Source organism: Sceloporus undulatus, chromosome 4, assembly GCF_019175285.1.
Source record: "Sceloporus undulatus isolate JIND9_A2432 ecotype Alabama chromosome 4, SceUnd_v1.1, whole genome shotgun sequence".
In the NCBI taxonomy this organism is placed as follows: domain Eukaryota; kingdom Metazoa; phylum Chordata; class Lepidosauria; order Squamata; family Phrynosomatidae; genus Sceloporus; species Sceloporus undulatus.
Genome location: NC_056525.1, coordinates 45,486,445 through 45,511,088, shown reverse-complemented (window position 1 = coordinate 45,511,088; position 24,644 = coordinate 45,486,445). Strand labels below are relative to the sequence as shown.

Sequence of the window (24,644 nt, the reverse complement as noted above, 5' to 3'; positions counted from 1 at the left end):
CTCGATCACTGGGGGAAGGAGACAGGCTGAACATCTGGTTTATGATGAATGCCTCAGGAGGTGGTAAACTAGAGCGCTAAGCTAGGGCTGCTGCCCCACTGCAGAATTAATGCAGTTTGACACTGCTTTAACTATCATTGCTCCATTCCATGGAATCCTGGGGTTTGTGGTTTGTTGTGGCACTAGAACTCTCTGACAGGCTAAATATCTTACAAAATGAAAAATTCTAGGTTTCTGTCAGATGTCATGCCAGTTAAATGGTGTCAAGCTGCATTAATTCTGCAGTGTAGATGCAGCCTCAGTGTGACAAAGGAGACATGGGAGTAATATCATCAGTATTTTTCAAAATTAATAGCAGCATTATGCAGATGAGGACCACAGGACTGTGTATATCCCAGAAGTTAATCTTTTTCCCTGTGGCATTGTTTTTATTCCCCCTGCTCTTGCTCCAAGGTACTGTTGGTCCTGTGAGGGAAACCTGAATAACCTTATAAGAGTCTTGGAGCATAGTGTGCATGTTTTTCTTTCATAAAGCACTTGTTTCTTTGTTTGCTTGCTTGTTGGTTTTATATCCCTCATTTTTCTTTATATAGGAACCAAGGTGGCTTACAAATATTTAACAAAACAGTTAAAAAAAATTCCTGCAGAATTAAAAAAAAAACAATTAAATGACAATTCAGTTAAAAATGCAAGGTTAAAATAATAATTAAATAGTTATTAAATTAAATTAAAACATAGTAAAAACAGATAAAAACCATCAAAAGTCTTTTCCCCACATAAGTTATAAGCTAAAGTCTCTTGATCCAATCCCTAAGATTTTAATAGAGACATTTAGGAGTCCCAGGAGTCCATAGGAATACATTTAAATAATAATAATAATTAACTTGGAAGGAATTAATGATCTGTCTCAATCACTGCAATTCCTTAGGCTGATTTTCTCCCCCTTTATTCTCCCCAATCCCAAAACAACTCTCTGCTTTTAGCAATTACCTTTCTTTATTCCTCGCTTTGCTCTTATACTCTAGATCCTTTGGTTCCCAGGAAACTTTCCATGAAGTCTGACAAGAGAGACCCTGCACTATCTGTGACCTGGGCCAAACCCCTCAGCAAGCCAGAGCATTGTCAGCTGCAGCTGTGGTATTCTGGCAACAACACTGTTCTGCAGCGTCACACTTTGACCCAGTGGCAGATCCAACAGGTTTTCCAGGGACTGGTCCCAGGGAGAAATTATTCTGTATCTCTCAGTTGCACTGCTGGACCATATGTGAGCAGCTCTGAGATGCTGGCAATGCCTGTTGGTGGGTATGCACTTATTTGCACTTGGTCTGAAAGTATAGCTTGTAGAAGGAAACTTCAGAATTTGCTTTCTCTTTCAATGAGTCATGCATGTTTTTAGGGATCTGTTATAGCTTTTAGCCATTTTTTCACCACTCTGATATGTTAATATATCTGAAAGTAAAACACATTCTTGAGTTTCTACTTTCTAAGAGACTCCATCTTCAAGTAGAGACTTTTATCCAGGGCCTGGTCACCATAGAACATGATGGACCTTGGAGGGCTTTAAATACAGAAGCTTCGTTTTTTAAAAGGTGTATTCTTTGAAGAAAATGGGTTTTCTATGCAGAAAACATAATTTTCTGTGCAAAAAACAGGTATTTGTTGTGCAAGAAAACTAATTTTTCTCCATAGAATAATTACTGCACAACACTTCAGGACATTCAGATACAGAGAGAATTTGTCATTGTTGTGTGCCTTCAAGTCATTTCTGAGTCATGGTGACCCTAAGGTGAACCTATTGCAGGTTTTCCTGGGGCTTAAGAGTGTGTGACTTGACCAGGGTCACCCAGTGGGTGTCTATGGCTGAGTGGGGAATCGAACCTTGATCTCCAGAGTTGGAGTCCAGCCCTCAAACCTGCTCTTTGTGTATTTTGAAGATCTACTGATGATTATCAAGTCTGCCAAGCCTCAGTTGTTCTAGACTTGTCCAATCCATTGTTTGTGTCTCCAGAGGCCGCTGAGGTGAAGGACTTGCAGTGTGTACCTGATTCCACCAGTGTGTTTCTAAACTGGACCATCCCTGAAGGTGACATTGGGGCCTATGAACTTACAGTGAGGAAGCTTCCCAGAGGAGGCCTCCAACAATCTGTACGTCTTCTGGCTGTTTCCAAGGCTGATACCACTCTGACCGAGCTCACCTCAAACACCTCCTATCAAATCAGTGTCAGCACTATTGGCAAGAATGGAATGAGAGGCCCAGTGGTGGCAGTGGGTTGTAATACGTCTGTGGAAGGTATGTGTTTTCCAATCTTTCCATTGCACCAAGATAGACTTCTTGGTAGCAATTCCTCAGGCCAATTGATTGATTGCAAACCTGAACTCTAGAAGAAGGAAGACTTAAGAATAAGCAGTTTTGTGATATACACAGATATCATCTAACTGCTTAGCATGGTGATTTAGACTGTGTTGGGAGCTGGGATGTTTCTCCTTTAGGCTCGCCTCAGTTCACTTTGACAAACCACTGTCTTTCCAGCCCCGACTTCCCATCTGTAACAAAGGGATAATAATGGTGACCTACATTACAGGAAAACATGTGAAGTACCTGCAGTGTGTCCTTTAAACTTACTGATATGTTTGCAAATTTGTCATGCATAAATTTAGATCTACAGTGCCATCTTCTGGAGATATGCTCACACAGCTTATGTTTTGCTTTTTTAACTGTAGTTCTTCCACCTCCTGTGCGAATGGACATCCCTCAATTTGATGCCAGCTCCAGAGTCATCATCTCCCCTGATATGTTCAGTGAGGAGAATGGTCTCATTGAGTACTATGGGGTTGTTGTCACAACCAATGAGTCTTGTAAGTGTCTGACCTTCTCGGTGCTGTCCTTATGAGAAGTCATCATGTCCTGGTAACGATCTTAATGTCGCAGTGCTTCTCTCCATGTTCCCAGTACTGAGGCCTACCCAAGACATCATCTCTCGCACATGGTATGACCACTATTATGGACAAGAAGACTCATACTTAGCACTATTGCTGCCAAACCCATTTCATCTCAATGAAACCACTAGCCCCAAGACCTGGACAGTGACCATAGGTGCAGAGGAATGCAGTCATTCTCGGGAAACCTGCAATGGAAAGCTGAAAACAAATGCACAGTACAGGTAAGAAACATAAAGTAAGAAGCACCAAGAATGATAGCAATAAAGGTAGCTGGTTCAGCACTGTGTCTTTTTAGTTGATCCAATAACATCCAAACAATAATAACTTTATTGGGCCAACCAAAATGCACAATTACATGTTGCAAGCTTTCGAAGTCACACTGGCTTCTTCATCAGGCAAACAGGAGAAAAAAATGGAAGATGTTAGTCATAGGCCTGCATTTTCTGTTTCTGTTCTTAGTTCGGATGGTAGGGAGAGCTGAGGAAGTGCACACTGAAATGTGTATGAATTTTTACATGGATTTTTTTGTAAAAAAATCACAAGCTGATATAGAAATGGGACAAAATTATTAATGCTGAAAAAATGAGAAACTACGCAAAAAAGAAATCAACAGATTTGCAAATCTCTGCAGCTAACAACTAGGGTGTGAAATGCATGAGGAGTTCAGCTTTCAGTGAACTAACCTTATTCCTTCAGCTTGATGAATTGTTGCATAACTGTTCCAGCCCAGCTCTCATGCTGTTCAGGCATCCTTGATTGGAATACTGGAAGCACAGGAGGTGGGAGAATGACCTAGCCCTAGCCCTGCTCCCATTCTCACATGTTTTTATTTCTCTCTATGCATGGAAAGCAACTTTCTGAATTTATCCATGGGATTCAAAATGATGAATAATGAAGTCTCTCATCTTTAGAATGGCATTCTCCATGCACAGAAAGCAACAGTAATGCATGAGGAGGGAGACAAGGCTAGTACACTCTCCTTTCTTGCATGCTGACCATATCCAGATTAAGAGTACCTGGATAGACCTTTTAAAAGTACAGGTATTGTAAACAGAAAGTTGGCCTCAGAAGGGGTGATAGTAGAATTGAGGTGTGTCAAACCCATTTCATCTCCAAGAGAGCACCAGCCTCAAGACTAGGTCAGGCACTGGAACTGGACCTTCGGAAGGAATTTCATGGTGGAATAAAGCCTTTGATTCAAAACTATCTGTTTGTAGTCAATATTGATTCATAGATTTGTGTGTGTGTGTGTGCGCGCGCGCATGCGCAATAAAAGATGAGGAAGAAAACCATATCTGTTGTTGAACTCTTTGTTGGAAAGGCAAATGTAATAAATGGCTAAATAAAGGGATGACTAAATAAAATCCTTAAGGTTTTTTCCCCCTCCTACAATAGGTTCAGCATTGCTGCATTCACCAGATACAGCCAACGGGCTCCTAGAGTATCATTCACATCATTTTCAGGTGAGGTGTATCTCTTTGCCCACTCGTAGTCTTAATGAATCAGTCTCCTAGTTTCTTGCTCAGTTTCATTAGGACTCGTCATGTGACTCTTTTCATTAGGACTCGTCATGTGACTCTTTTCATTAGGACTCATTCATGTAACCACAGAAATTCTTCAAATGATCCGTTTACTTATGAGCATGTCTGTTCAGCATTAAGCCCTACTAAGCACAACTAGACTTACAAACAAGGATATAGAGCCTCCAACTTTCCCCCAGCCTGGAGCTCTCTTGATGTGTTAGGCTATAATTTCACCAGTCATGCTGGCTGGTTGCAGAGGGCACCAGGGTGAGCATGGTGTTATATAGTATTGCAGCCTCATTAACTATTGATTAAAATGTTGATCCTTAAGCTTACTAATAACCCTGTAAAACAGTGAGTGATGAGGAACCCAGAAGCATGCGAGTCATTTTCACAGAAACTGTTTTCTCAGGGCTGGGAAGAAAGATGGCTGATGCACATGGGACTCTTCATTGTCTTTGTTTCCAGCAGCAGATGCCTCACCGGCCTCAGCTAGTATATCTGCCCCAGTTGTGGCTGGGATCATTGTTGGATTCCTTGTGACTCTCACAGCCATTGCTGGATGGATCTTCGGGAAACACCTGAGAACAAGGAGGTAAGAAAAACTGTGCATTTATTGTTGCAATAATACCGTGCAGGATTTTTTTTTTTTTAGTGCTTAGGACTTGGATGAAAGACCTTTCCGGAAGATCTAGATAAGAAATATATAGTAAACCTACACAGAATCTCTTAATGTCTCTGAAGCAACACACACACATTTATAACTAAGTACAGGTGATAATCAATACTATGTGTTGAATAGCAGCACATAAGCAGAAGAGTGTTGGCGACACCTAGCATGCAACATATTCATGCATTGTGTATAGGATGGCATTGAGAAAGTTTAAATGGTGTTTCCTTTTGCATGCTTATGAAGATTTCCTCAAATTCTCACTTGTCACAAACATTAAATGTTATATTGACAAATATATGTTTGTGAATACAGTGGACCCTTGTTATACGCTGGGGTTTGGTTCCAAGATCCCCCGTGTATAACAAAATCCGTGTATGCTCAAGTCCCATTAAATATAATGACATAGCAAAATGGTGTCCCTTATAAAAAATGGATAATCAAGGTAAATTTATACTTTTTTGGAACATTTTCAAACCGTGTATGCTTGAATCCGTGTATAAAAAATCAGTGTATAAGAAGGACCAACTGTACCTATTTGCTTAGATAACATAAAATTCTATTCCTAAGGGGGCTGAGCCAGCTAATAATAATATGCTTATTTCCTCACTGAGAAATAACAGTCTGTATGCTTTGCTTTTAGATTGGAAAAGGGTAACATACCCCAAGAAATGATCACTTACAGTCTGAGGTGAGTGTGGCTATTTTCCTGTTTCCCTGCTCAGTAAAGGACATAATAGGGAACAAGTGTGCAAGACAGAATTATTTCCATATTAGTTCTAGAATATCTGGTACAACGTTTGAGTAAACTGTTTCCCCACAACCAAGGGAATTCATGCTGTATTCTTAAAAGAAAAATAGGTAACTAGTGGCTATGAAGAGGCTAGAACAGTGATGGTGAACTTTTGGGGTACGCATGCTGTGGGTGGGGCTTCTGCCCCAAGAGGTGGGGCTGTGTTCTGGGTTAGGACTTCCGCCCTCCGGAGACAGGATTTCCAGGGCGGGACATCTCCCCCTGCCCTTTCCTCAGCCTCCAATTGTCTCTGAGAGACAGCTAGAAGCCAGGGAAGATCCGGGAGGGGGGCAGGACGTCCACTCTCCAGAGGCAGCAGGGAGTCAGGCAGGAGGGGGGAGGGGGAGGAGTGGGCACGTGCCCCGTCCTCCTACCACTGGACTTTTCCTGCCCCCTACCTGGGGAGGCAGCTGGGGGTCAGGAAAGGAAAGCGGAGGAGGAGACATGGGCACACACCATATTCTCCTCCTTCTGGACCTTTCCCTGCCTCCCGCTGTCTTTCTGGAGACAGCGGGAGGCTGGGAAAGATCTCTGGGGAAGAGCAACAGGCATACGCCAGTTGCTCCTCCTCCCCCTGCACTTTTTATGGCCTCCAGCTATCTCTGAGAGACAGCTGAAGGCTGGGAGGAGGCTGGGAGGAAGAGTCAGAGGCACGTGACTGTGGCTCCTTCTCCCCAGTGCCATTTCTCCAAGACAGCTGGAGGCCAAGAAATTGCAGGGAGGAAGAGGAATGGGCACACGCATGCCTGTTCTTCCTTCTCCCTGGCCTGTGTCTGGCAAAATGGCGTCGTGTGCCACCTGTGGCACGCATGCCATAGGTTCGCCATCATGGGGCTAGACTGTAGCTCCCATTATCCACAGCCATTGGTCATCCTGGCTGGGGTTGATGGAGTCCAGCAGCTGGAAAGATATAGGTTGCTCATCTCTTCCTGAAAAATACAGGTGTGCAAACTCCACCTTTCCAAAGTCCAGAGTCTATATCAGGCCCTCCCTGAATCCACTGGAGGTCATGCCCCTCTTCAAAACTTCAAGCGGTGAAAAAGGAAAACAATGTCTTAAAATTACTTGAATGGGTAGTAGATGTTTTGTTTACAAAGGGGACCATCCTTTGAGGGGACCTCCGAGATCACTACCCCATGGGAAAGTATCTGCAGTCTTAACTGCTTACAAAGTTTCAGAGTAATATGGAACCAGGGCAGAATCTAAAATACTTTGACCACTATAAAAATTTGTGATGCTTCTGTTCATTTAGATTCTATAGCAAATAAATGTTTTATATCTTGTGTTTATGATTTGTGGCTTGGCTGCAAATACCTTGAACCTTAACTAGTTTGTTGTGTATGCTTTATAAATCAACCTCTTAGCATCTTCATCGGGTGTATAAAATGTTGCTTTTTTAATTAATGCATGCAAGAATGAACCATTTCTAAAGGTTTTTTTTCTCTGCTGGGTAAAACTATGGCCTGTTACAGACTGCCAAAATAAAGCTGCTTCGGGTCTCTTTGGAGGAATGCTATTTAAATGATGCATGGGTCCTAAGAGTCCGGAGGTCGCGCCAAAGCCACACTCCATTCCTAAGCACGAGTGCAGCTTTGGTGCAGCTTCTGGATTCTTAGGGTGCATGCATCATTTAAACAGCATACCTCCAAAGAGACCCGAAGCAGCTTTATTTTGGCAGTCTGTAACAGGCCTATGAGAGTTTTTGATTATTTGGGGACATTTTATGGAAAAGCAGGTGTTTCTGAAAAATTGTGCAAACAAATTTTTGGCAAAAAGTCCCAAAATGTAAAAAAAGAAAAGAAAAGAATGCAAAGGTGGGTCATTTTTGATGGCATATCTTGATGTGTCAAGACATCCTTTCTCATTCAGGAAGAGAAAATGAGTATTACATCATTAATCCTCACTCTGTCGAAAGAAGATCTCTGCACAGCAGTTGGGATTATTTTACTATTCTCTCTCCTTTTTTCTTGCAGAAACACACATCGTCCAATCCCCCTTCTAAGTTTCAGACAGTATTATGAGGCAAGGGCAGCAAACTCCAATCATGGGTTCTTTCAGGACTTTGAGGTAGTTGTCTTTCACTTTATTTCATATTTAATCCAAGCAGGTTATCTGGCCATACTTAAATATATGTCTCTTTCACACCATACAATTACAGCAATTTGATTCCACTTTAATGTATCTTCTGGAGTCCTGGGATTTGTAGCTTGGTGAGATACTAGACTGCTCTGGCCTAGAATTCTAAATGCACTTCCCTTAATTGCAAATCCCAGGAAATCATAGAATATTGCCATGGGAGTTAAAGGGAATCTTAGCACATACATGTATATCTTGGAAGGACCAATAGTTAATTTACATTATTGTTATCACAGCCCCTTAGACTGTGGTATGACTTGCCAGAAGAGATTTGACAGCAGAACATGCTGTCTGGATTTAAAAGAGCATTAAAGACCAGTCTCTTCCAGCAGGTTTATCCAGATGATTTTTAAACTGTGAATTTTAAATGATGAATTTTAACTGTGGATTGTTTTAAAATATGTGCCTCTTTTATTCGTCCTTTTAAATTAATGTGCACTTTAACTGATGCTGTTTGTCTGTTAATTGTTGTTCTCTGCCTCATTGTTGTTGTTTTTGTTATTATTATTATTATTAGCCTATAGGACTTTGTTAATATAAGAGCTACCAAAACTGAGAACTAACCTTTACCGCTTATGAAAAAGACACGAAGAATACTCTCATCCCTCCAGTGCTAAGCACATTAACTGCTTTGTTCACTCCTCATATTTCTTTCTTTTTGCTAATAAGTGTCAGTAGGCTTAACATAGAAGAGTAGCAGCTGCTGTCAGCCTCTACAACATCTATGTATATGTACTGGTGAAAAGGATGGTATGTTTCATGCACCCCAACTCACCCTAAAGTTTTACTTTTAAATCTGGTACGGAGATATTGTTGATTCAAGAATATGTTCAAGAAACTCTGCCCAGGAGCTCTGATGTGTGCAAATTGTGAATCTTGGAAGGAATTTTCATGATATAACTGGTTCATGATCCCTGCTGAATGGTCTTATAATTTTATACAAAGATCAGCTCAGCCTGACTTTTGATTCAGCACATGCCTTCAGCACCAGATAGAGATAGAGGTGCATGCTTTGCCATCTCTAAATGTCAGCAGATAGTGAGCAAGAGGTCCAAATAATTTGTTTCCAGGAATCTATATGTTGGCATGCCAGTTTAAACAGTAAAGAGCCCTTAAATTCAAGTGTACTTTCCCCAATATTAGAGCATGGGGGGGGGGGTTCAAACAGTATAGATTATGGAAATGTTTGGGTACAATTTCTCCTTGAATTGTTGATATATCTCATCCCTTAGCTTTACATTTGATCGACTTCAGTGCTGTCAGATGTGTTTGTTTCACATTTATCTTGATACAAGATTGGAGCATACCTAGAAGATCATGAAATCATGCTGAGAAAAATTTATCTCCTTGTGTCCTATAGGAGTTGAAAGAAGTGGGTAAAGAGCAGCCCAAAACAGAAGCTGAACTTCCTGCCAATACCTCCAAGAATCGATATCCCCATGTTCTGCCATGTAAGATTTGGTCAAAGTCATGCACCGTTGATTTGTCTCTTCTTCTGGTAGGATTTTACTAGTATAGTGTCTTCTTTTAATGATGTTATATATTCTGCAATTCCAGTTAATAGTTCCATGTCAGCATTTTTATCTCCTGTTAACAGACTTGGAAACTATACTTTTGACAAGTTTCAAATACTGTACTTTCTCAAAGGCCCCCCTTCCCATTTTATTCCAGCCTCTCTTCCCCATTTACAGTGGATGCTATGCATATCTGCTCAGACATAAGTGTCACTGAGTTCACTGTGTCACTGAGTTCACTGTGGCTTAATCCAAGTTAGCTGGGTATAAGGTTACAAATTTATTCCTTTAGGGACTAGTAAAATCTTTACTTTGAAATACAATCTCTTTTTTGCATTGTTTTCTACTTTCGGTAGATTGCTTTACCTTAACTCAGAAACTGACAATATCTGACTCTATATAATAGCAGTTTCACTGAAGGCATGCTATATATTGAGAATTAAGGATACACTGAGTTCAAGATACAGAACATTTTATTATCTGTCCTAGGAAAGAGATCTAGTGGAATGACATTGGTGGGTTTAAGTGGGACACTTCTATAAGATAATAGTTGGAAGAGGGGCTTGAACTTAGACCTTCTGGTCCAAGTCCTACACTCTTAACTACACAGCTGTGCTGACTGTGGATGATAGAAGTTGTAGTCCACAAACAAACAAAATACACCACCATGGAGAAGACTGCTCTACACCATGGTGGTTGACTTACATTTAAATTGGCAGACATGTTTAAAAGCTCCAACTGTGTCTGCTATTTCTGCAACTACCTGTGCAATGTAGTGTGCTGCTACCATTACACAATTCCTGAATGTGGCCTCATTGCAGATGATTACTCCCGAGTGAAACTGAGCTTGCTGGATGGGGAGCCCCATTCTGACTACATCAATGCCAACTTTGTACAAGTAAGTTCCTGCATATCACTTCTACCAACATCCCACATTAAGCAGCATTGTGTTAGTATTCCTGCATGGTGAATTTCATATTAGGCTTTACAAATGGGTGATGCCAAAGCCTCACAGTTAGAAAACTCCAAGAATATTGATGGAAGAATCCTGGGCAAAATGGAACTGGAATAGAGAAGATTTCTAGAAGAAAACTGGCATATAGTTGGGGCAGGATGAAAAGCAGTGGGGAGAAACTGTAGAAGATATTGAGCACTAGGTATGTGGTGCCCATATAGGTGTACATATCAGCAAGTTAGCAAGTGTTTTTAATAATAACAGTAAACATAAAAATAAAAAAGGATTATAGCTAAAATTATAACATTGCAGGCACAACATATGCTACAAAAGTATCAAGAACTTCTAAGAATTAAAATTGTTAATTGTTAATAATTTTTAGCACAATCTCTTATTTGTTTACAAAGAGGTAAGTAGGAAAATAGTGCCAAGACAGACAAGGAAAAGAGAAACAAAAGACAAGGAGGATGAGATGAAGAGGTAGTATTTGTATGTTGGTTTAACAAGGTGTCAGATGGCCAGAACACAACTTATTCTGAAGAGAGATTCACAGACACCCTTTGACAGGCAGCTGTGCTCTCACTTTAACTGCAGTTCAGTCTCTCTCTAAATAAAGGCAGGTGAAAGGTTATTTGAAAGACTGTGGAAGAATTAAAACAAAATATAAAACTCTTTTTTAAAGAAAACTTAAATAATGAAACCTCACTTCAAATTGTCTGGGATACAATGAAGGCGGTAATTAGAGGGTGGTTAATGAAGAAGTCATCAGAAAAAAGGGAAAAAAGGGAAGAAAATCTCCGAAAAATTAATGAGGAGATAAAGGAAAGAGAAGATATGTTAAGGAAAGATCCAAGAAACCGGAAATTACAATATAAGATAAAGATGTTACAAAGTCAGGCCCGGAATTATTTGGTTGAGGAAATGGAGAAAAAATTAAAATTTGTTAAACAGAAGTATTATGTAGCAGCTAACAAATCAGGTAGACTATTAGCAAATCAATTGAAGAAAGAGAAGGCCAAACACAAGGCAAAGGCAAGTTCTTTTTCTGCTGGTGGGAAGCCTCATTGTTTGGCAGCTGAGGCTTCCCTCTAGTGGAAAAACAGGCATCAGCAGGCCACCCTTTTTGGGCGGTCTGTACCTCGCCTATAACTGCAAATCAGATGCTGGTTCAGCCATCAGTATTGGCCCTCCCTTTACTCTCACACAGACTATTTTCCTTTTTCCCCCTTTTCAAATAACCACATTAACATCCACATGCTTAGCTACATTTATAATCTCCATTATTTTAAAATATAGATATAAAAAAATGCAAAACTTCTTGTGTGTGAATAACAGAGAGGCATTTTGTGATGATACCATAGTGGACAGCAAAAAGCACTACGCACAGCCAGCTTCTTCAAAGCTTCATCAAAAAGAGATATGGGTATTTAAGGTCTTTCTATAAAAAGCCCTACTGCTTTAAACTTTTACTTTTCTTTACTCTTTCTCCTGCTATTTACAGCTGCATGTTAAAGATCTTGGATGTATCCCTCATGTCTCTCTGGTAATTTATCCAGGTAATGGGTTAATGCATCTGCATGTGGTAGTCATATTCATCTGCACATGCCTGTATACAGTCAGCCCTCCATATCCACAGATTCCTTATCCACAAATTCAACTATCAGTGGTTTGGAAATATCAAAAATACATATAAATGCCAAAAAGCAAACCTTGATTTTATCATTTTAGATAAGGGACAACATTTCTGTGCCATTATATATAATGGGACTTGTGCATCCAGTGATTTTGGTATCCACAGGGAGTCCGGGAACCAAACTCGAGCAGATTCCAAGGGCCCACTATGTATTTGCAAAGCAGTCACGCTTGCATTGCCCATGCAAAATCACTGTGCTTAATGTACATGTCAACATTTAAGTTTGGTGTCAAGACTATATATCACAAGAGCAGATGTATGTCCTTTACAGGCTGCATTGGCTCAAAGTGCGTAGCTGGCTAGTGGCTACCAATCACAGGGCATTTCTTACATTTTGGGGAGGGTCGGGTTTGCAAGCAACAGCATACTACACAAAAGTGTTGATCTGTCTTTGCCAGATAAAGATAGATTAAAAAAACAGATAGAACTAACAGATAAAAATTTTAAACAGACAGACAGGGAAGCATAAACAATCAGTAGTCAGGTTGATGGTCTGCTGAGAAAACTATCTTCAAGTGATGTTGGAAGCACATCAGAGACATCTGTCAAGCTCCTGAGCATAGCTCATGCACCAAAGTTGCCAGTGGTTTTCAGTCCCCAAACAGATTGGAAGCAAGGGCCTAAATCATAGGAGTTTGCTCAAAATAGAGTAGACACACTGAATCAACTCTTGAATAGTTAGACAATATGAAGGAAAATCCCATTGATTCAATAGGTCTAACAATACTTGGGACTAACTATAGGATTCAAGACAAGATTAGGTAATGAGTTGCTGGGCAGAGAGAAAAGAAAGGTAAGTTACCATACATGTGATATGGTTTGCTTGCTTGCACTTTGTGAGGGACTTCTTCTGAGGCCTACCTTCTTCACTTATGTTCTTATATATGACAGACTATGGCAAGCATGATATGGACCCTTTTCTGTGTATTAACAGCATGGTGCATGGCAGCATGGAGAAACAGCTTGAGCTCTTTGCTCCTCAGGTTTCTTCCAGCTCAGTGAGGGTCCATGTACTGATAAGAAAATATCTGCAGATGCCACAAAAATACAGTATTCTGCCTATTCCATTCTACTGCTTGGGGAATGTGAGTTCACGTAGAGAAATTAGTAGACCTTTCCTCTATTCTAGAAGAACTCACAGAGAGCATTAATGTAAAGCTTTTAAAGCATTCTTAGAAAGGACATTTCTGCCCATTTAAAAATATTTCCCTATTTACTTGCTGTGCCCTGTGCTGTATGTCATATAAAACATGGAAAAAATATGGATTATGGATTTAGGCTTTCGAGACATATTTATCCTTTATATTAGAAAGTGATAAAACACACTGTTCAGAAGGAAGGTTGTGGTGAAAATATGTAATCATTCTCTTGGAAGTGGATGATTAGTTCTTCAAAGGTATTTTTATAATAGAGGGGAAACTCTGTAATTAATTGCAATCCATATTGGTTGCCACTGAGCTTCTAAAATAAATCTATTCGGTCTGTTAACATCTGGTCACATAAAAAGGTTTTGGGGAGGAATATATTGTATACACACAAACATACATACTTGAATGTCACTACAAAATGTTTTAAATATATATTTTTGCCTATACACCTACATACTGCTGCACATAAGAACAACCCTGCAATGTTGCAACCCAGCAAAACTCATTCTGTAGAAGATACTGAGCACTAGGTGTCTGGGGGCACATATAGGTGTAAGTATCAGCAATTTAGTAAGTGTTTGTAATAATAACAGTAAACAGAAACATAAATAAAAATGATTATAGCTAAATGATTATAGCTAAAATTAGAACATAGCAGGCACAACATATGGTACAAAAGTATCAAACAAAAGCTTCTAAGAATTAAAATTGTTAATAATTTTTAGCACTATCTGTTATTTAAGTAGGAAAATAATCCCAAAACAGACAAGGAAAAGCTAAACAAAAGGCAGGGAGGATGTTCAGTAAGACCTGATAAACTCAACACTGAGGATTATCACACTAGGACTTACCGTGAGTGAATTGTCCCTAGATCATTGGGGAAGCACCCATGTATGAACGCCTGCCATGCTCCCCCAACGTCATGGAATTGTCAGCATCCCTATAGCGTCATGGAACCATTCAGGGAGAGTGAATTTCCTATCAACACTAATTTTCCATTGATAGGAAATTCATTCTCCCTGAATGATACCATGACACTAGAGGGACGCTGATGATTCCATGATGCTGAGGAAGTGTAGCAGGCATTCATACACGCACACTTCTCCAACGATCCAGGGACAATTCACTCACGGTAAGTCTTAGTTTGATAATCCTCACTGTTTTTGTGCCCAAAATTCTTTCAAGATAAACTACACTTTATTTTATTTTATTTGTTTATATGTGCATGCAAGCAGGGAATTCTATGACTGCTGATTCTCTCTCTCCATTATGGCAGGGTTACAACTTGCCTCAAGAATTCATTGCAACACAGGGGCCATTGAAGAAAACCCTAGATGATTTCTGGAGGTTGGTCTGGGAGCAGCACATCTGCACCATTGTGATGCTTACTGTAGGCATGGAGAATGGACGGGTAGGTCGGATGGACAGCCTTTTAGTGTTCAGTCTAAGAAAACACGCTTTGCATTTTCTAAATCTAGTGCAGTCTGTGCTTCCTAAGCAGGAGTAAATGTTGTACAGATGAACAGGGAGAATAAATATTTCCAGACATCTGTTGTTTAGGTCTGACTGAATGGAAGTCTGAGGGAAAAAATTAGACTTCATATGCAGAAGTGTGTAAGGTATTCCTGACCTTTTAAATATATATATAAATCAGCCTCATTAAATTCCACTCATGAGCAAGGGACAGTGGCCTGCAAGTTTGCTTCTTTCTTTTTCAGCCAGCCATTTCTCCACTCCATATTTACATGCTGTTCTTCTTCTGTGGTGCAGAGGAGGAAATATAAGAGGTCAATCATGATTTCATATATAGAATTTGAATGCCTATTGTTTCTAGTTGCCTGGCTGCATTATTTTTTTCCAAAAACTGTAGAAGATGGTTTGCTTTCTTAATACTATAATTTAACTAATTTTATACATAGATGGAGCCAGTATGGTGCAGTGGTTTGAATGCTTGACGGATGCCAAGAGAGCAGGGTTCAAATCCCCACACAGCCATGGAAATCCACTGGGTGACCATGAGCAAGCCATACTCTCTCAGCATCACAGGAAGGCAATGGTAAACCTTGTCTTAAAAAGCTTGCCAAGAAAACCCCAGGACAGGTTCACTTTAGGGTTGCCATAAGTCAGAAATTTCTTGAAGGTACACAGTAACAACATATGCATAGATCCTGTTTGCAGTGCACTAGACAAATAAGACTGAATACAGACAGAGAAATTCCAAAATATAGAAGTGGCTCCATTTTCAGCCAAATCCAGGGGGCCAGCCTAGCTTCTATGGTATGTGCATATTTCATAAGTATAGCCAACAGTTGTATGCTATGGACAATAGTAAACTTCAGTCCCCCTTTCACTGTCATTATTTTGCATATGCACACACACAGCACTCACTTTCCTGTTTGCTTTGAAAATTTCATTGTAATCTGCCTCTTCTAGGTACTGTGTGAACACTACTGGCCCTCAGATAGCTCTCCTATATGTTTTGGGCAAATTAGAATATACCTACTTGCTCAAAATTTTTCAGATGAGTGGACTACAAGGGAATTCAAGCTGCAGCATGTAAGTAGGAGCCTGGAAAATACAAGCTTTACTTCTCAAAGTTCTGAATATCTTGCCAAATCAAAACTGTAACTATAATGTAAACTGTAGGACATTGGAGTTCCAAAGTATTCTGGTCATCAGAGAGATGTCAAATCCTTTTTTTTAAAATGGGCTATTGAGAAAATTGTAAATAAAAGAAACATATTTTTTAAGATGGAGTTGAGGTGTGTGTGAGGAGAAAATATAGAGCAATTTTAGTTTCAGCTACATCTTTGATCTACTTACTGGTTAATGGGAGCTCTTCCCAGACCCTTTTCTCTTGATTTACTCTTGAGTACTTAAGACCAACAGAAGTACAACTTACAGTTGATGCAGCTTGGGCTGTTTCTTGCACCTGAATTTCAGAGCCTCAGGCTATAGCTACCAGGCATGCATGTCCAAACTAAGAATAATTCTCCTGCCACCCATCAACATTTTCTTTGTGCACCATGTTTTTCAAATATTAAGAATCTCTGGTGTGAAGAATCCTGGACTAATGAGAATCTTTGTAGTTCAGATCTTATTCTGCACAAAATTTGCATGGATTGTTTTGTGCAGGAAAAAAGTATTTTCTTCACAGAAAATAATATTTCAGTGCATTAATATTATTTCCGGTATGTCGTTCCCATCAGAGGAAAATGCTGTAAAATCAGAAATTTATTTTGCACGATTTGGTTGCATGGAAAAACTGTTCTTCGCTGAAAATGTGAAGAAAATTCTGTTTCCTGCCCAGAAAATGTTGTCTATGCAAAACAGCCATGTGCAAATTTTGTGCAGACTAAGTCTCAAATTACAAATAGTATTTGAAAAGTCCATGTTTTCAAAGACTTTCTAAAGGGAGAAGAAGATGGTTAAAATTACTCATTGCCTCCTTTGAGGAGAAACTTAGTGAACAGTTACATTCTTACTGTTAAGTTACTGCAGTCCCAGAAATAATTACAGCAAATCATTCAAACATTCTGGGGGCAGGGGAATGAATATTAAAAACCAACAATTTTTACTTTGGGGGTGGTGGCAAACAGGTCTGTTTTCACTATCTGAGCTGGTGGGGTTCCCACAACATTGCCTTTTTCTTCTTATTTTGGAAAACCTTTAATATTCAGGGTCCAGCTGGGCATTAGCATGATTACAAAATTCTGGTTTTATTATTTTTGCTTTAAAATCCATTTCAGCAACAAAATGATGCTTATTCCCACATTTGTTCACAGCAGCAGAAACATACTTCATTTTATTCCTGTAGTCAAGATTTAAGTGACTTTACAATACACATATGCTATACTCAGAGTCTTTCTTTCTCTACTTTCTTTAATTATAGTGGCTTATCAAGTGTTTCCCTTAGCCAGCCTCCTCCTTGTTGTATTTCCACCAGCATGCAAAAACCTTCCTAGTCATGCAGGCATGCATCAAAATGGCTATTTTTTTATGGTCAGGGATTTTAAATGAATGTTTTAATGCTTTAATTCAGATTTGTTCTTAGAGTGGAATTTTAAACTGTTTGAACTGAATTTATTTTTTATTCAGTTAATGAAGGTTGCATTTTAATATGTATAGTTTATTGTGGTTTCATTGGAACTCTTAAAAATTATGGTGGAAGCTGTCATGCACCCTAACCATAGGAGACATTTAGCTTATAAATCAAATTAAAAATGAAATAAAATAAAATACAGAGAATTCCCTATTTCTTTTATTCACTCAACCTCTACTTTTCTTATCCCCCAAACACCTTGTGATGGCCTTCTTCTGTCACAGGAAGGGCTAAATATGGAACGGAGAGTGATTCATTTGCACTACACAGCTTGGTCTAATCATGGTGTTCCTGAATCCACTGCGTCTCTCACTGCCTTCATAGAGTTAGTGCGAGCACATATGCAAAGCACAAATGAGTCTGGACCTACACTGATACATGGCAGGTAAGTTGCAGGCAACCCACCTTGCTGCTCTTCTTTACCAGAACCTGTGAAGGTGACAAAAGAGCATGGAAGTGCTAACTTAAATCCATTCATGTGATAAAACAGATTAGTAGTATCGTGTGGTATGATTTTTCTTGAATATTACAGGTATAAAATGCAAATAAGGGACAGCAGGTTTAATGAGAAGTATTCACCGTGGTCTGGCCAATTTTATGGTATTATGAAGGAGATGAAAGGTGAATAGAGGTTCATAACTACAGAGCTTGAAGAATTACTTTTAAAAGTCATGTTTAATAATTCTTGGTACAGAGTTCCAAAAATGTAACTTACCATTACAATAAAACATTGTTTTGAGAGTTCTGATTGACAGAGAAGCAATTCATAAACACTTTCAGTTAATGTATTAGTAAACCTTGTGTGAGGGAGACAGAAAGCCAGAGATTTGTAATATTACTTGCAGCATTGTTTGTAACTTTTCCACTGCTATTTTAAAAAATCCAGGTAAAAAATAATACTATGTCTAAATTAGACTAAAACGAAATATCCAATTAAGAATTTCTACCTCTAAAAATAATAAGAAATAATAGGTAACCTTAAACCAGTACACTGAAAAATTAATGCTGTTTTTAGTAGTTACTTTATTTTTTGGAATGAGAAAGAACAAAATCCTCAAATGTAAGCTGTCATCAACCACTAAAATTCTCTGGTTTACTGTTGTTGCAGTGCAGGTGTAGGTCGCACAGGAACTTTCATTGCCCTCGATCGTCTCCTGCAACAGCTAAAGCATGAGAAGGTAGTGGATGTGTTCAATACCATTTACAGTCTGCGGATGAACCGCCATCGGATGATTGAGACTCTGGTGAGAAAAATGGGAATTCCTTCTCAGTTCCCCATTTCTCCTGTCATGAAATAATTCAGTAATTCTAAATAACCTTGTCCTTTCAATTAAGTACTTGTGTCTGTCATTGGGCAAGGTGGGAAAAGTTCCTGGAGTTGAAAGAACCAGTGGTGGGTCTAGACTGGAAATGTGGCCTCAAGAAGTTGTTGGACTGTAGTTCCCAACATTGCCAACTGTTGGCCATGTTCATTTAGTCTGATTGGCATTTCAGTTCAACACCATTTGGAAGGCCACATTGTGTTCACTTGTGGTCTAGACATTTACCAAGATCGGTGGAGGCCCTTGTAAAGAATTAACTTGGAAAAATATATATAGAGATGTAACTAATAGGCATGGCATGCAACTAATAGCTGCAGGCTATAATGAGGAATACCCTGGAAATTAGAGAAGATTTGGAGAGAGGACATGGAGAGGTAGAAGAAAGGACATAGAACTAGAGAGCAAATGAGAGACGCATGCACACGGTGAAGGGCATCAAAGAAGTTACTATCATGACTCATTCTGTGGAGTCTGAAAAACTGGAGACAGAGGAGTCAGATACCAGGAGTTTATGGCTCTAGATAATGATGGTGCAGCCTCTCTGAATCGAAGGAGATGGGCCTGAAACAGTTGAGGAGCCCTCTTCTCAGCAGGGTATGATGGACATGAAGGACACAGACCCTTCCTTTGAGGTTTGCAAAAGAAATAAGGAGAGGCTTTCTAGGTCCCAATCCTGACTAAATAGGAAACACTGACCTGTTAAACATTTGGTGGCCTATAAATTGCCCAGCAGCTCCCTAGAGTTTTTGTTTCTTGCAGCCATTCTATTTGGCAACTGGCAGTGCTCTTGGCATTTGTTTGCTCTTGACTTTGGACTGTCTAGAGTTGACAGTTCTATGTTTTACCCTTTAATGGCTTCCTTATTCTAGATTACTGGTTTCGTGTAATGACTCATGGACTGGCTGACAACTTTGTTCCTGTCCCTCCATTTATATTGTTAGATTATCTGTGACTGACTTGGACTGGACTGACTACCCTACAGCTTCTTCTGGTTTTCTTTTTTTGAAGCTGGTGGGAGGTCTCAGGGCATATTTCATTAAGTTTGGGCCAGGCAAAAGCATTATACTTGACAACTGGCATCATTTTCGTAGACTCAGTGAGCTGCAAACACAGTAACTTTTTAAAATATGCTTAGACACATAGCTGAGTTGATTTGTTATTCTTTTCACTGAAGAACACAATGTAAGGGCAAGTCAATGCTAATCCTAGAATAGAGGCCAGAAGTTCCAAATTATAAGTTACAGCCAGATGTTGTTGTCTTTCTATTTCAAGGCAAGCTGTGATGCCAGCACACAGTATCAATACACGATGTGCTCTTCTCTTCCAGGGGCAGTACATATTCCTCCATAACTGCATTCTGGAGAAGATTTCTGAAGAACCATTCCTTGATCCATCTGGGCTGGAGCAGTAAGTTTCTATTCAGTGTCCTTTCCCACATCAGCATATCCTTCATAATCCTCTCCTTTTACTACCTCCCCCACAACAAAGCTGCCCCTTCTTCCCCATCCCTTATGTGTAAATGAACCATTATACAGGATCAGAGCTACAGTTTGAGTATCCCTTATCCGGAATTCCAAAATCCTCCAAAATCTAAAACTTTTTTCATGGGTGGCTGAGATAGTGACACCTTTGCATTCTGACATTTCAGTGTACACAAACTTAGTTTCATGCCCAAAATTATTTAAAATATTATGTATAAAATTGCTAAATATATAAGGTATATATAAAATGTAAATGAATTTAATGTTTAGTCTTGGTCCCATCTCCAAAATATCTCATTATGTATACACATATATTTCAAAATCCATCACACTTCTGGTCACAAGCATATTGGATAAGGAAGATTCAACCTGTATCACAAAACGTGTGTTTGTGTGTGAGAGCATGTTTTTAAAATTCATCCTCTGGAACATGCAAACATGCCAACCAGTACATTTTTATCAGTGCATGCAAGAATGCCTTGTGCTGAACCACAATAGTAACTTCTTCTGTTGGATTATTACCTTCAGCTTTGTGGAAAATTTGCCCGGCACATTGATGGCTACTGCCTGGGGTCTTACCCTTTTCATCTGTACAGCTATGCTTGTGAGCAGTGGCAGTACGTCAGGGGTGTACAGCTGCCACAGCTAACAGGGCCCTACCCTTGCAGACCTTTGGGGAGCTAGATCCTCCTCTGCCTCCTCAAGATTTTTTTAAAAAAATTAAATTCAAAATACGACCACATTCCATGGGGAGAGGGGTGCAGAGAGCAATTATGCCACATTTTAAGCTGTCCTGAGCCCAGGAGGGGGCTTTATTTAACAAAGAAGTAAACTGGTTCTAGTTTACTTTGTGGCTTAATAACATACCTATCAACATTTTCCACATGAAAATTCAGGACATGTATGGCCAAACAACATCAGAGTGTGATCAAAATGATAAAAATTATTAATGCAGAAGAACACACAAGCTGGGAGAGGCTGCTGCAGTTTGCTTTTGCCTGAGTCTACGGGGAAGGGCAAGGTTCTGATATTCCTCTTCTCTCCAGCCTGCTGAGCTAATTGAGTACAAACTATTTTGCATTTTGAGCTCAGTTTACATCAGTGGAAGTAAGCTGAGGAGGACAAAGGGGGAAGTGAGTGAGATACAGGATTAGGACGCTTTAGAAGCAGCTGGAAAAGTGGGATGACAGAAGATTAACTGTCACTGTCCCTACCAAATCAGGACAATTGAAGGGTATGGAAAAAAGATCTCCCCTGCACACACACACACACACACACACACCAAAAAAAACAACAACAAACAAACCACCCAGCCCAGGTGTGTATGACAAAATGGTTCTCCATACCCCTTAGGGGCTGGTATGTGTGGTGAATCTTCAAAGATAGCAGCAGGACTGTTGACTGCACTTTTCTCACTTCTACACAAAGACTAGCTTTCTTTGTGCAAGTTTGTCCTCTTCTATTAGATGAAGCTGAGGGATAATTAATCATGAAACTGCTCTATTGTGTTTGCTCAAGGTCACACCCAATACCTCTCAAGAGTTTTGTTGAACATCATGCAAAGAAGTGTTCCAACGCCAACGCTGGTTTCCTGAGGGAGTATGAGGTAAGAGCAGGACAGATGGGATGCTAGGCTTAGGAAGGCTCTCTTCAAAATCTATATGCCAAGTGGATGTTCAGAAAAATTGGGGTAATGGGCTAGACTACATCTCATGTGTAGGCCTTGAACACATGGACTCAATTCCCTCCTCGGAGAACTATTAGTCTTGGCAATCAAGGCCAGCTACACATATTCACAGCCAGGCACACACAGCCAAACAGTAAATAATCTCATCCAGTCAAAGGATCCCTGCAATACATATTGTTGCTGCTAGTTTCTGATGGCTTGCATGTTTACCATTTTGTATGCTTACCTCTTGACAAAAACACTGCACTACTGCAGCATCAAATGGACTGGTGGTCATATGGGAGTGGCCATTACAGATCAAACAACTTTGAGAAAAGACATGTCACTTCTTCTTGAAGAAACAGAAACAATTTGCAAATTCAGCTGCATGATGCCACATGATGACCATAGATATTATGAGATATGTTAAAAAGACATCTTGTCTACATCACTCTCTTTAGGGGGATCTATTCACAAGCTAATTGTACCCTGAAAACCTAGTTTAAAGTTTCAGCTGAATCAAGAGAAAATAGTGTGTCCCGTACACTTTCTTCCTGTTTTCACTACTTGACCCCTTCATCCCCTGTGTATTTAGAAATCTTGGAACAAAAAGAGGCAATCCTGTATCACCCTAGAACTGTAGTACCAAGCTACAGTTTTCAAACAGCCACATTATCTTTTCTCTAGCATTTCTTTTCTTTAACTGAGGCCCCAAGACTACAAGTATTAGTAGAAATACCTTTGTTCTTTCCCCCACTTGAAAGTATGGATGAAGTGAAAGGGTTAAACAGCCTGCCTCTCCCTACTGTTTTGCCACTAAAACAGATAGCCCCAGAGTATCACTTTTTAAAAAATGTCATAGGAAAGAAACAAGCAGCTTCATGGAACTTATAATTTGGTCCTTAAAAACCCCTGCCCTTGTGACTGAATTTTCCAATAGGCCTGTCTCTGCATTAGACAATTGTTGAAACACCTGGCAAAGACTATTTGCCTTTTGCCAACCCTTGGTGAAAAATAAGTTCCCAATTCAGAACCTATCCAATTTTCAGTTTCCCTCTTTTCTTTTCCTGTTGTGCTTTTTTCCAGCAGATGCTCTTGGAAGCTGCAAAAGAGAATTCTGCTGTGTCATATTCTGGAAGCCAACAGATCAGCCTTGAGTCCAGCAAGACATCTTGTAAGTGATGGGATTTTGTTGAATAAAAGGCTGGTGAAAAGAAGCCTTGGTGACTAGTAACTATGTAAAACTTCACTTATTTAATCTCTGAAAACAACATTGAAAAATATCAAAAGTTTTCTCCCTGCTGGGTAACATTGTAAGACTTTTTGTATAGCCTCTTTTTTTGTATTTGAATACCCCCCCCCAAATGTATTTTGACAAAATGTATTGCTTTTCTGAGCAAAATTTATTTTTGATGTTAATGATGATAATGAAAAAAGCATTGCTTCATTCACTTTCACACAGGGCAAAAAATCTTCATTTCTCAGGATGAGAAAATCTGTGAACTGCTAGTGATCCTGCAGTCCTACACAGCTGGATATATGAAGCAAATAACCACTTGGCAAGGAAGGGTCATAGTTCCAGTTCTAGGGAAGTTAGTTTCAGAGAGTGGTGCTCAGGGTCTTCTGTTTGACACCTTGACCTTGATCAAGTTTCCATTTTGTCTCCTCTGCTATTTAACAAGTATATTACCATAGGTTGCATTTTCCCCACCTCTCTCAAACTGTTTTAATGTATTCTAGCAATATTTTCACCAATAAACCTTCTCATCTTGGTTAAGTAGATTGAGCCACACTGATATAACTCATATCCCATTGCGTTGACTTCCCCATCAGTAAACTGTAGGTGGTTAATGCTCAAAATACTCCAGAAACAGCTTCGAAATTCTTGGATGGATAGACTAGTATTATTTTCAGATAAATAGTGGGGAAGAGTTAAGGTTAGGATTATCCTTGGCAAAGATTACCCAGTAAATCCTTGAATGAGATTAAATTTTGCACAAGCACTTCATAGCTCAGTGCTCATTTCCCTTAACCAGAGCTAGTTGGATTCTGGATTTTGTAACTCTCCAAATTAACTTTTTCCAAGCTCTGCCCTTAACCGGTATGGTGACACAAAGGGCCCGAACAGACAGACCAAAATAAAGCTCCTTTGGGTCACTTTGGAGTTATGCTGTTTAAATGATGCATGCGTCCTAAGAGGCCGGAAGCCAAGCCAAAGCTATACTCCAGTCCTAAGGACTAGAGCGCAGCTTTGGCACAGCTTCTGGTCTCTTAAGAGGTGTTTGTCATTTCATAGAATCATAGAGTTGGAAGAGACCGCTAGGGCCATTCAGTCTAACCCCCTGCCATGCAGGAAATCTAAATGAAAGCATCCCCGACAGATGGTCATCCAGCCTCTGTTTGAAGACCTCTAAAGAAGGAGACTCCACCACACTCTGGGGGAGTTTGTTCCACTGTCGAACAGCCCTTAACTGTCAGGAAGTTCCTCCTAATGTTGAGGTGGAATCCCTTTTCCTGCAGCTTGTATCCATTGTTCCGTGTTCTAGTCTCTGGAGCAGCAGAAAACAAGCTCGCTCCCTCCTCAATATGACATCCCTTCAAATGTTGAGGTGGAATCCCTTTTCCTGCAGCTTGTATCCATTGTTCCGTGTTCTAGTCTCTGGAGCAGCAGAAAACAAGCTCGCTCCCTCCTCAATATGAC

The 24,644-nt window shown here is 39.9% G+C and overlaps 1 protein-coding gene across 5 annotated transcripts in view; it reads left to right on the top strand.

Moving 5' to 3' along the window:
- Positions 1 to 24,644, top strand: part of LOC121930090 (receptor-type tyrosine-protein phosphatase V-like) — an 83,757-nt gene that overhangs the window by 42,604 nt on the left and 16,509 nt on the right. For 3 of the 5 annotated variants that reach the window (XM_042466280.1, XM_042466279.1, XM_042466276.1), the window contains 17 exons: positions 1,026 to 1,298; positions 2,009 to 2,290; positions 2,722 to 2,856; positions 2,951 to 3,161; positions 4,336 to 4,403; positions 4,932 to 5,058; positions 5,777 to 5,824; positions 7,900 to 7,993; positions 9,423 to 9,513; positions 10,398 to 10,474; positions 14,649 to 14,783; positions 15,806 to 15,928; positions 17,699 to 17,859; positions 18,583 to 18,718; positions 20,124 to 20,203; positions 21,796 to 21,883; positions 23,030 to 23,117. In XM_042466280.1, the coding sequence (XP_042322214.1) occupies positions 1,026 to 1,298; positions 2,009 to 2,290; positions 2,722 to 2,856; positions 2,951 to 3,161; positions 4,336 to 4,403; positions 4,932 to 5,058; positions 5,777 to 5,824; positions 7,900 to 7,993; positions 9,423 to 9,513; positions 10,398 to 10,474; positions 14,649 to 14,783; positions 15,806 to 15,928; positions 17,699 to 17,859; positions 18,583 to 18,718; positions 20,124 to 20,203; positions 21,796 to 21,883; positions 23,030 to 23,117 (2,217 nt within the window). The remainder of the gene's footprint in view (positions 1 to 1,025; positions 1,299 to 2,008; positions 2,291 to 2,721; positions 2,857 to 2,950; positions 3,162 to 4,335; positions 4,404 to 4,931; positions 5,059 to 5,776; positions 5,825 to 7,899; positions 7,994 to 9,422; positions 9,514 to 10,397; positions 10,475 to 14,648; positions 14,784 to 15,805; positions 15,929 to 17,698; positions 17,860 to 18,582; positions 18,719 to 20,123; positions 20,204 to 21,795; positions 21,884 to 23,029; positions 23,118 to 24,644) is intronic. The other 2 variants (XM_042466278.1, XM_042466277.1) reach the window with 2 other exon arrangements.